Source organism: Lissotriton vulgaris, unplaced genomic scaffold (genome assembly GCF_964263255.1).
Source record: "Lissotriton vulgaris unplaced genomic scaffold, aLisVul1.2 SCAFFOLD_262, whole genome shotgun sequence".
NCBI classification, from domain to species: domain Eukaryota; kingdom Metazoa; phylum Chordata; class Amphibia; order Caudata; family Salamandridae; genus Lissotriton; species Lissotriton vulgaris.
This window is the reverse complement of record NW_028253771.1, coordinates 1,389,430-1,402,095: the sequence shown is the minus strand read 5'-3', so window position 1 is coordinate 1,402,095 and position 12,666 is coordinate 1,389,430. Positions and strand designations below refer to the sequence as shown.

Here is a 12,666-nt window from a genome sequence, read left to right as displayed (position 1 = left end):
CATACAGCCACTCGCGGACCCATACAGCCACTCGCGGACCCATACAGCCACTCGCGGACCCATACAGCCACTCGCGGACCCATACAGCCACTCGCGGACCCATACAGCCACTCGCGGACCCATACAGCCACTCGCGGACCCATACAGCCACTCGCGGACCCATACAGCCACTCGCGGACCCATACAGCCACTCGCGGACCCATACAGCCACTCGCGGACCCATACAGCCACTCACAGACCCATACAGCCACTCACGGACCCATACAGCCACTCACGGACCCATACAGCCACTCACGGACCCATACAGCCACTCACTGACCCATACAGCCACTCACTGACCCATACAGCCACTCACTGACCCATACAGCCACTCACATACCTACTTTCAAAGGTGACAGGTTACGGTTAAGAAAAAAAATACAAAACCACAGAAATTCACTGGGAACAACCAAAAGGTCACAAAAACGTTACAGTTAGGAAACAACATTTAAAAAATCTAGAAATTCACTGAAAAAACAAAGGTTACATGGACATAATTAGGAAATAGAATTACAAAAATCTTAGAAATTCACTGAAAAACAAAGGTTACAGGGAAGTTTTAGTTAGGCTCAGATTTCACTCATACAAAACCAGTGAAATTCAGAATTTACAGTTATGTGAGCTAACTATAACTTACGCCCCTGCAAAGCACTACTTATGACCTCACAAATTACATCACTCATGACATGGTCAGTGATATCACTCATGACATATCAAATTACATCACTGATGACGTAATCCACAGACCCAGTCACACATCCACTCACCTACCCATATAACCACTCGTACACCTACTCACCCACACAACTGCTCACACACCCGCTCACACACCCACTTACTCATCCATAGAGCTTATCACACATCCACCTACTCATCCATACAGTGACTCCAACAATCACTTACCCATACAAGTACTCACACAGCCACTCATCCATACAGCTACTCACACATCCACTTATTCACCCATACAGCCACTCAATCATACATCCATACAGCCGCTCAACAGAGCCAACCACTCACCCATACAACCCCTCAGACTCCCATGCAAGCACTCGCATGTCTACTCACTCACTCATACAGCTGCTCACACAGACACTCACTTTACAATACAGCTACTAACACTCCCACTCAGTTAACCAAACACCACTCAAGCAGCCTCTCAGTCACCCATACAGCCACTAACACACACACACATACACACACAGTAATTCACCTATACAGTCACTCACACAGCAACTTAGTCACCGATACAGCCACTCAGATATCCACTCACCCAGAAACCCACCCATAAAGCCACTTGCACAGCCACTTACTCACCCATACAGCCACTCATACCCACTCGCTCCCCAGTACAGGCACTCATATAGCCTCACACCTACAGCTACTCACACGCCCAATTATTCACCCATACTGCCACTCACCCACCCACTAGTTCACCCATAAAGCCACTCACACAAACACACACAGATGCAGTCACACAACCACTCACATAATATATATTAGAAATAGTATCACTCAGTAGTACAAAAAGTATACTAATTTAACTTTTAGACTACCTTAGTATATGCGTTTAACACTCAAAAACATTTTTAAAAACTCACACTGGATGATATCATATTATAAACACAACTTCTAACCATGCATTTATTTCCACCTGTGAACTCTCCATGCTTGAGCCACTTGTGTGCTATTCAAATGTCTGACAACACAAAAAGAAGTTCCCCTTTGCTAAATAGGAGGAACACATGATGAAGCGTGCCACACTGTGTGGGTGAGGACTACCTTTCTAACCGATTTTTATTTCAAAGTCAAGAGAATAGAGCATCACAGAACAAGGAAGTTGAGAAATGTTATAAGTAGACCACTAGTTGAAGTTTTCCATATATGATGTACCTGTCAATGAGGAATATTGCACCGTTTGTTTTATTCACACTTCTTCAGAGCACAATTATTCTGGCAGGTATCTACAGGCTTCTGTATGGGAGATGAAAGGTTTCACACTGTACCCAAGTGTAGTCACTGGTGACTTCACATAGGATGTGACTCGATTTTTTGGTCCATGGGTCAGCTGACACCCAGGGAAACCGATCGACATTTAAAAAAAAAAAACAGACATACACGAGTGTGCCTTGTGAGGATCGAACTGCATTTTCTTACTTAGAATTATTATTATTATTTTGGTGCGGTTTTATAAAATGGGGATGTCAAGTGACCGCAAATCTAAAAAGTGTGTATATTTAGTGTGTCTAGCTGGTATAAGTGTACAACATGAGGCTCTGCATGTTAGGTGCACAGGCTACTATTTTGGGCACTACAGAATATGTGAGAGTGAGTGAAAGAGTGAGCGAACATCATGAAATAAATGATCACCAGGAACTCCTGCCTTTAGTGCTAGTGCAGGCCACTCTCGCCATATGCATTACAGTGGTGTGAGGGATAAACTTACTGGTTAGAGATGTCTCTTATTGTCCTGGCTGAACTTCGATTCTGCTCTTCTCGCTGGCTAAGGAGGTAATTTTTCTTCATTTCTTTCTCCCAGCCTAAGAGAACGTCGGTAACATCACCATCCAACACATACCCTGATACAGAAATTACAGAAACATCAGAAAAAGAACCTATATGTCGCATGGAATACACACACAGCAGATTACATTCATGAATCCTCACCTGTAATTTTAATTAGGATTGTCTAATACCTGCTAGGAACGTTATATGTTGGCAATATACATATACCAATAGCCACCTTATGTTCAATAAGCCATTACGTAATCTTGAGTAACTGCCCTTACCCACTCACTAGCCTTTCCGACATCACCAGCTCAATATCAAATAATCAATAAGTAATTTAATGCATTCAGTCCATTGGGGTCGTGGTCGACGCTTCAACCATCAGGAGTGAGTCTATGGGTCTCACCAGAAAAAGGAAAGGCCGGCTCAGGAAAGATCCCTACTTAGGGCGAGACGTCTGCTGTAGTCTCCCTTGAGGCATGTGATTGGCTGGCCTGATGCTCACCAGAAGCTCAAGCTGCCACCAGAAGGTCATATGGGGTCAAATGTAATGGATTCCTGTGGGTCTAAAGAGGTGTTTTTAGTAACTGAATTGTTGCAGCAGTGTTTATCGAAGCACGAGGAACCAGATGATTCCAGGGCTTCTAGAAGGGACAGCGCATGGCTTGTGGTCTACTCAAGGGAAGATATTTAGTCATAATTTCACTGTTGGCCGAAGCAGGATTCCAAGGTTGAAAGCTGAGATGCATGTGGCCAGTGGCATAACAAAACTTGAGGGGGGCCCCCTGTAAAAAACATGGAGGGGGGCCCCATGCTTCAGACCTGGTCAGGACCTCTCAGGCGAGTGGCCCGCTGCCTAGGGCCATTGGATCCAATGGCCGTCGCTGTTCTGTGCATTTACAGTGTAAGTGGATGTATCCACCAAGGGGGGAGAGTCGGGCAGTCCCAATGCCTGCTTGGGACCACCTTGGATGACCGCAAACTGTTGTGACTTGCGAGTCACTGTCAAGCGAGGGTTGCGTCATTAAGGTGAAGAGTGGAGGGCCTTCTGGGTCAGCGGTCAACCTGCGGTAGTGACTATTAGTGCACAAGAGGTCGTGTGCTGAGCTGTTAGTTATATTATTGGTCCAGCAATGGTCCGGGTGAACGTGATCCTGTACCAAGTAGGTTGCGTGCACCTACATCATTTAAAATGTGCTCGACCTTACAGTCTGTGATGGGGCAGGTTTCTCCAAGTAAGGTGTGCCTTACGGTTCCTATCTGGCTCCTTTCTCATATCAGCAGAGATGCCTGCCCTGCATCAGGGAACACCGTGCCTGCAGATACATTGGAGGTTTTTCTGGGTGGAATTGATGGGTTAAAAACGTTGGTACTTTCATGGGCACCTCTCTTGGTAGGTCTGGCGGGGCACTTCTTTTAATGGAACTGAGTTCTAAGAAAGGTGATGACTAAGGGGGAGGATGTGCCCTCCGTGTTACTGTAGTAATGATTTTGTGATCTTTGTCATGACTAATCAGATTTAAATAATTTATTCTGACTTGAAGATTTACTATTTTTTATTTATTTGTATATTTATTGTTTTCTATAGCACGAACATGACCCTGCTTAGGGTATCAGAGCGCTTTACAGTTGCATTTCCACAAACAAAACCTTATAAGTTACCAAATCATCTGTTAATTTACCATGACTAGATCAAAACATTAAGCTTCAAGGAAAACATATACAAGCCCACACCAGGTTAATGAGCGGCTAGAGGAAGAAAAAAGACATGAGAAGTTTGTAGACAATAGCTATACTGTATAGAATTAAGGGAGAAATTTCCTAATATAGAACAATTTTGCTTCTATTTCTTGGTGGGGCGCACATCCTTCTCAGGATCTCATGGGCAGTACAGGGGCCTCTCGTTAGGCTTTTGGCTTCTCTTGCGCTTTGCTCCCTGTGTCTTACCTTAGCCAGGTGTCCTAATGTACCTGCATTGCCTTGTTTGGAATTGTAACAAAGGGGCGGCTCCCAGTCCCATTGCTCTGTGACGAATAAGTGAGCGTACTGATTTCGGCTCTACTGCTCCTCGCGGTTGTTCGAAGTACGTCGAACCAGGCATGCCAACAGGACCCGTGTGTGCCTCTCCTGTGTCCCTGCCTGAGTCACCTGAGCTCTCTCCATAGCCTGTCTGGGGCTGGGTGCGTGAGAGGTACGCGATGGGTGCTGCGCAAGACGACGTCAGCCGCAGTAGCGGTAGTGACGCATCACGTTGTGGCCCAGTTCGCAGCCTTCTTGCATGCTACTACTGTCGTGAATTCGTGCACCAGGTGCAGGTGAGGACTCGAGGCTGCAGAAATGATCGAGGTTGTGTGCAGCAACCATTTGAGGAATTAAGTCAGGGTGAAGTGCAACGAAGATATTAGAGGAGATCAAGAACATAATTGCTGCTCAAACTAGTACAAGTTGGGACATGATTGTGCTCAAGAAGTGCTATACTATCTTTGACGTTGGGTGATTTTGAAATCCACGATGGAATGAACCTTGAATTAATTGTACTACCAGTAGACTTCGGAGCCACTACACCTTTCTTTGCTTTTTTACATTGTTCTTATTTGAAATGTCCCAGAGTTGCAGCAAAACTCATTTCACTATTTAATAAACTGATAAAACTTGATTTTCCCTTTGCAATGTGGTGTTGAACCGTACACACATGACGACCATCAATTTCATTGGTTTTTAATGTCCATTTTGTATTAAAACCGGTTGAAATCTTAGTGATGACTCAAGTCATCTTAGAAGACCTGCACTTGTTGCTTGAAGGTCTTTGGGGATCTGTGGCCGGCAGGTTCCGGGTTAGTTCCAAGCCAGATGCCTCGTGTTCCTTGTGGGGCCGAGAGGTGGATGGTACATCAATGGGATGTTGGATGGTGGCGTCTCACCTGACAGAACGGCGAGGTGTGATGGAGAAGTGTTGATACTGGTGTTACCATGTAAACCAGAAATTAACATTTCTTTTATTTACACTCAGAAAATAGAACACAACAGTCACAACAGGCGAGTTAAAAGAAGGTTGGCCTGGCAACCGCAAGAATGTCAAAATGGGAGGCAGATAACCTTTGACTGTGCACAGAGGAGATCCCTGCTTTGCCAAGGAAAGAACAAACAAAGCTTGAGCTAAGGGTTCAGAAAGAGGGTCAGTGATTCTGTATGCACACCATGCCACAAATATACCCAAACAGCAGGTATATACGGACTTAGAAGTGGGACCCCTGGTTGCCAGAATAACATTACAGGCTTCAAGGGAAAGATGAAAACAGTCAACTGCCGCCATTCCATCCCCATGCATGAAGGTGGAGGGTCACAGGTTCGGGGCAAGGGACATTACCATCCCTTGTTGCGGCAACAGAACATCCTCCCAAAGATCCTCCTGAAGGGGCAACTTCATTGGAGGACCGTTGCTCATGCTCAGAATACTGGACTCTCGGTGACCAATCCGGAGCCACAAGAATGACTTGGGCCCGGCCCTTTCTGACCTTCAGAACTCTGGACAGGAGTGGTATTGATGGAAAGGTGCACAGGAGGTTGGTGTTTTACTCAAGATGAAGTGTCTGAGTGAGATTCGCCTTGGAAACCTCAGCGCGCAGAGATGCTGACATTGCCTGTTCTTGGCGGTGGTGATCAAATCTAACCAAGGTTCTCTCCACTCTTGACAGAGACCTTGCACCACCTTCAGATGGAGAGGTTATTCATGATCCGCTAGGCATCGATGGCTGAGTTAGTCCTCCCTGGCATTCAAGGAGCCCGCCAGGTGCTGAACCACCAGGGAAATGCCCTGCTGTTCCAGCCATGTCGTGAGATGTAGGGCCTCTTGACAAAGGGTCCAATGACCCCAACCTGCTATTTTTGTTGCAGCACCACATGGCAGTGGTGTTGTTCATGAATCCTGCACTAGCCTTCCCCTGCTAGAAGGAAAAAAGGCTTTCAATGCTAAACGGATCACCCAAAGCTCCAGAAGGATGAATTGGAGCCTGGAATCTACTGGAGACTAGGATCCTCGGACTTCCAAGGTGGCTAAGTCAGCCCAGATGTGATGCATTTGTAATTACCGTTATTTCTGGTTTGGGAAGGGAGAGGGTGCTGCCACTGAAACAGTCACAGTTTGATAGCCATTCCTGCAGGTCTTTTGCAGTTCCTCCAAGATCTGAACCTTGTAGGAGATATTACCCTGATGCTGCACCTACTGGAACTTCAGGTCCCACTGCAGAGCCCACATGTCAGTGGGCATGTTTCACTAGCAGGATACAGGAGGCCAAGAGGCCAAGTAGCCTCAGTCTCCCCAACACCCAGGATAGAGGCTGTAACATAGCCAGATTATCCTCGACTGTAAAGGAGGATAGGCCCAAAATTGCACTGTGTCCAGAACAGCTTGAATGAAAGGCCATCCAAGAAGGAGTCAGGTGTGACATTGGTACATTGATAATGAACTCTAGGTAATGGAGGAGATCTGCCGTAGTCTGGAGGTGCCACCTTCCACAGCCAATCGTTCAGGTAGCAGAAGACTGGAACCCCCAACTTCCGCAGATGTGCTAAATCCACTGCCATCACCTTGGGACGCTGGTAAGGCCAAAGGAGAGCCCAGTGAACTGAAATTGTTCTTTGCCCACCGTGAACCTCAGGAAGTGCTTGTGGGCAAGCAGGGAGTGTGCAAATATGCATCCTGCAAGTCCAATGCTACTGTCCAGTCTCCAGGTAGGTAGGAAGAAGTTGACAAGGTGTGGTTCTAGGATAGGACAAAGGCCTCTGTCCTTTTCTTAGCAGCAGAATTGAGCAGGAATAACTACCAAGTCCTACTTCTGATGTGGGCACCCTCATGATGTCGCCTTTGGCCTAAAGAGTCAATGCTTCCTGGTGGTGTAAGAAGATATGGTTCTCTGTCAGCCGGTCGTAAGTTTGCAGCATGGGTAGAGAGGTTTCCAGAAAGAGAATGTAGTTGCCCCTCTGGACTATTTCCAAAACCCACTTGTCTGTTGTTAGAGGCTGCCTGTGGTGCAGGTGATGACGTTTCCTGCCCCACACTGGGTGCCCATTTTGGTATGAGGGTAATATAGAGGGGTTTGGAATGTGCGGCTTCCAGGGGAGCAATCTACTGGCCAGACCTCTCGCTGGTGGTCCCACATGGTCGGTAGGAACAGAGCCCATGCCACAAAAAGGCTGGTAAGCCTGTTGGCCTTAATAGCTGTGCATGAAGGAATGCAATTGGCCGCCCCTCTGTAGCAATAAAATGGGCGAAAGGCAGACTGGCAGCAACAAGGGGCCATGCTGTCCTTAAAGGGTCTGCCGTCTCACCAAAAAGGTTAAAGACATCAAGGGGTATGTCCATGAGCGAAATGTGGACATCTCCTGAAAAGCCACTGGTTGCCAGTAAGGCAGGGCCCAGAAGGGCCACTGACAATGAAACTGCTCTGCCCATTGAGTCAGTCCTATCTCGTTCACTTCTGATGGTGAACTTTGCTGCATCTTTGTGATCTGCAATTGTCTGTAACAGTATGGCTCTGCCCTTCTCTGAGACAATTGGCAGCACTTGTGCAACCAAATCCCACACAGTGTGGCTGTCTCAGACCAAGAAGCACATGGTGTTCACCTACTGCAGTGCTAAGCTGGTGAAAGAGAATACCCTCTTACCAACAGTATCCGGCTTTTTGGATTCCCTATCCGGTGGAGTGGTAGGGAACACACTCAGGTTAATCCTGGAAGTGGAGGCTTGGACCACCAAGCTCTCCTGGGTGGGATTCTAGGTAGGAAACTGGGGTCAAAAGGAGTGGGGCAATGGTGGCGGGAAGTTGTCCTGTGTAGGGCTTGGACCAGGCCCCAAGGAGGACATCTGCAAAGGCTTCATTGAATGGGAGTTAAGGTTCAGTGGAGGTAACTCCTGGTTGAAGCACCTCTTTCAAGACTCATCTTGATTGCCAGCGAGGGTAACTGAAGGTTCAGATCCTCAGCTGCCCTTCACACCACCATTACGAATGAGGCACCCTCCTCCACAGTAGGGGGAGAGAAAAGGACAATGTCTGTTGTGGTGTGGTTCATCTAAGGAATGATGGAGACAATAGGGATTGTCACCCTCTCCAGGACTGTAAAAAAAAAGGCACTGGCTCCAAATCAGAAGTGATGGTTCTGGTCGGTGCCGGAGTCGGACAACGATGATCCGGCTCCAAGAATTCTTCTAGCTTCTCAGGAGACATCCCTAATACACCAAGAGATATCTCTCGAAAAGAAAATCGACAAAAAGTTGAGAAAAGGTCAGTCAAAAAAACTGACCTTGACTGGGGTAGCTCTCTTCGATCTGCACTGACTGGTACAGAAAGAAAAGAACTGATGCCAGCACGCTGGGTGGCGCCTATATAGGCACTGCGCAAGTCACTTCCAGCGGGGCCGACGGTGCCGGTGGGAAACTGAATGATGCCACCTAATGGCTGGCGTGCAAGGGTACTGCTTGTACTGCATGCACATTTGCAGATCCAGACTGTCGCCTGGGGAATATTCTTAAGGTAAGAATATGCGGCTAGAAGTCTATCAGAATAAAAAGAATAATTCACAACCCTATCATTGTTCAAATTAATTTTTTGGTATATATATAAATGAATATATGCGATTATTACTACTGTTTATTTAAAATCTTTTTCCTTTCCAGTACATTTCTCATTACTGTATACACTAGGGAAATTATTACATTCCAAAAGGTTGTGGTCTAAATAATTCAGAGTTCCTGTGCTGTTGTATTTTATGTGCCATTTATCCTCTGCAGACAAACACAATGTTTCAAGTAATATAATGAGAAATTAACAATGTTGTCCTGGCATAGATAATCTGTGTTGTAGAGAAGTCTACGCTGTAGCTAGGTTTGTGTTGTGTTGTATTACAACTCTTATGGAACGTCAGCAACGTCTATTACTGCAAGGTCATCAGCTTTACATTTACCGGACATCTCTTCCTGGGAAGAGTCAGAGTCAAATGTCATATGATGTAATTTCCTGGGACTTCAGTAAGGTTATAGGGTGGGTGATATCCCATCCGCTACCCCTGGTATTTTTGTCAATCGACATCCAATGAAAAAGACCGAATCCATAGAAAAATGTCTAACCTCTGGAAATGTGCCAGGAGCAATCAGGAAAGACATCTGCCATGTCCAGTATCTGATTCAGAAAAGGGGGTGGTGATGAACAGAGTGTCTGAATTAAGCAGACCACTCTTACCCAGTCCAAAGATCAGGGCTTGATCCATCACCGTTATTTATCTCACTGCCCCATCCCAGCTCAGAACCTGGCTATATGCAAATCAGTCTGTCCCTGGCCCAGTGCATCATGGGAACAGGGCAGACTAAACTACCAAGCCAATTCTTCACCAGAAAGGAGACAAGCTACCGGGGACCGGTTTCTGGCATTTCAGCCGTCTTCCGCCCGGCTTGCTTGAATCCTGATGGAGCAGTGACTGGGTGAGAGCTTTCTGCTTAATTCAGAGACTCTGTCCCTCACCACCCCTTGTTGTAAATATTTTTGTCCACCCTAAGCGTGGAAGGGTATTCTCAGATGTGAGACCCTTGCTCATTGCACCATCAGGATTCAAGCAAACCGGGCCGAAGACGGCTGTAATGCCAGAAACCGGTCCCCGGGAGCTTGTTTCCTTCCCAGTGTAAGAATTGGCTTTTGTAGTTTGGTTTGCCCTGTTCCCATCATGCACTGGGACAGGAACAGACTAATTTGCATACAGCCAGGTTCTGAAACTGGGATGGTGCAGTGAGCTAAAAAACGGTGTTGGATCTAGCCCTGATCTCTTGACTGGGTGAGAGCTTTCTGCTTAATTCAGAGACTCTGTCCCTCACCACCCCTTGTTGTAAATATTTTTGTCCACCCTAAGCGTGGAAGGGTATTCTCAGATGTGAGACCCTTGCTCATTGCACCATCAGGATTCAAGCAAACCGGGCCGAAGACGGCTGTAATGCCAGAAACCGGTCCCTGGGAGCTTGTTTCCTTCTCAGTGTAAGAATTGGCTTTTGTAGTTTGGTTTGCCCTGTTCCCATCATGCACTGGGACAGGAACAGACTAATTTGCATACAGCCAGGTTCTGAAACTGGGATGGTGCAGTGAGCCAAAAAACGGTGTTGGATCTAGCCCTGATCTCTTGACTGGGTGAGAGCTTTCTGCTTAATTCAGAGACTCTGTCCCTCACCACCCCTTGTTGTAAATATTTTTGTCCACCCTAAGCGTGGAAGGGTATTCTCAGATGTGAGACCCTTGCTCATTGCACCATCAGGATTCAAGCAAACCGGGCCGAAGACGGCTGTAATGCCAGAAACCGGTCCCCGGGAGCTTGTTTCCTTCCTAGTGTAAGAATTGGCTTTTGTAGTTTGGTTTGCCCTGTTCCCATCATGCACTGGGATAGGAACAGACTAATTTGCATACAGCCAGGTTCTGAAACTGGGATGGTGCAGTGAGCTAAAAAACGGTGTTGGTTCTAGCCCTGATCTCTTGACTGGGTGAGAGCTTTCTGCTTAATTCAGAGACTCTGTCCCTCACCACCCCTTGTTGTAAATATTTTTGTCCACCCTAAGCGTGGAAGGGTATTCTCAGATGTGAGACCCTTGCTCATTGCACCATCAGGATTCAAGCAAACCGGGCCGAAGCCCGGGAGCTTGTTTCCTTCCCAGTGTAAGAATTGGCTTTTGTAGTTTGGTTTGCCCTGTTCCCATCATGCACTGTGACAGGAACAGACTAATTTGCATACAGCCAGGTTCTAAAACTGGGATGGTGCAGTGAGCTAAAAAACGGTGCTGGATCTAGCCCTGATCTCTTGACTGGGTGAGAGCTTTCTGCTTAATTCAGAGACTCTGTCCCTCACCACCCCTTGTTGTAAATATTTTTGTCCACCCTAAGCGTGGAAGGGTATTCTCAGATGTGAGACCCTTGCTCATTGCACCATCAGGATTCAAGCAAACCGGGCAGAAGACGGCTGTAATGCCAGAAACCGGTCCCCGGGAGCTTGTTTCCTTCCCAGTGTAAGAATTGGCTTTTGTAGTTTGGTTTGCCCTGTTCCCATCATGCACTGGGACAGGAACAGACTAATTTGCATACAGCCAGGTTCTGAAACTGGGATGGTGCAGTGAGCTAAAAAACGGTGTTGGATCTAGCCCTGATCTCTTGACTGGGTGAGAGCTTTCTGCTTAATTCAGAGACTCTGTCCCTCACCACCCCTTGTTGTAAATATGTCCATTATCTGGCCACTTCCACAAATATCTGTTCCAGCATAAAAGTGTTTAGAGCCGCATCTACAACAGTCTACAAACCTTCCCCTTCCTCTGGTGCCCTGAGAACAGAGCCTGACTAAGGAAGAGGACAAATAAGTAAGATTCAGATCTGAATCTAATCCTAGAAATGCTTGAGAGGAGAAGATGTGGAAGGGCAAGAGTCAGAATAGACAGAAAGAAGAGGTTGACAAAGGATCAGATAAGACAATTGAGAAAATGTATACCACACTTACAAAAATACAAAAGCGGGTAAGCAAAGAATCGGATCAGACAATTGAGAAAATGTACAATTTACTCACTGAGACATGACAGAAGGTAGACAAAGGATCAGACGAGACAATTTAGAAAATGTAAACTTCAAGGGAGAGGTAGACAGAGAATCAGGGACCATATGTAGGTAATGTTTGTTGTGCGATTCTCAAATTGCGATTTTTTGGGAATCGCAATTAGAGAACCGCAAAACGAAATGTAGGTAGGATTAGAATTTTTTTGCGAATCCCAATTATTCCTTATTTGCGAATCACAAATTGTGATTCGCAAATAAGGAATACCTTCTCATTCATTCCTATGGACTAGAAGGCCCATAGGAATGAATTGGAAGATATTCTCAATTTGCGATTCTCTATTAGAGAATCGCAAACTGAGAATGTAATTTCAGGGTTACACCCTGTTGCACCCCTGAAATTAACGTGTGCACATGTGGCCCACCTACATGCCCTAAGAGCATGTATGTGACCCACATGGCACTTTGAAAAATGCCAAAAAAGTTAAATTTTTCACAGAAATCGCAATTTACCACCAACCTGAAGTTGGTGGTATTTTGCGATTCCTTAAGC

The 12,666-nt window shown here is 46.3% G+C and overlaps 1 protein-coding gene and 1 pseudogene across 1 annotated transcript in view; one reads left to right on the top strand and one right to left on the bottom strand.

The window, feature by feature from the left end:
* Positions 1-12,666, bottom strand: part of LOC147660770 (transient receptor potential cation channel subfamily M member 2-like) — a 979,384-nt gene that overhangs the window by 263,596 nt on the left and 703,122 nt on the right. Inside the window, exon 25 of the mRNA XM_086951478.1 lies at positions 2,486-2,618. Within this exon, the coding sequence (XP_086807604.1) occupies positions 2,486-2,618 (133 nt within the window). The remainder of the gene's footprint in view (positions 1-2,485; positions 2,619-12,666) is intronic.
* Positions 4,885-5,228, top strand: LOC147660771 (ubiquitin-like protein 5 pseudogene; annotated as a pseudogene).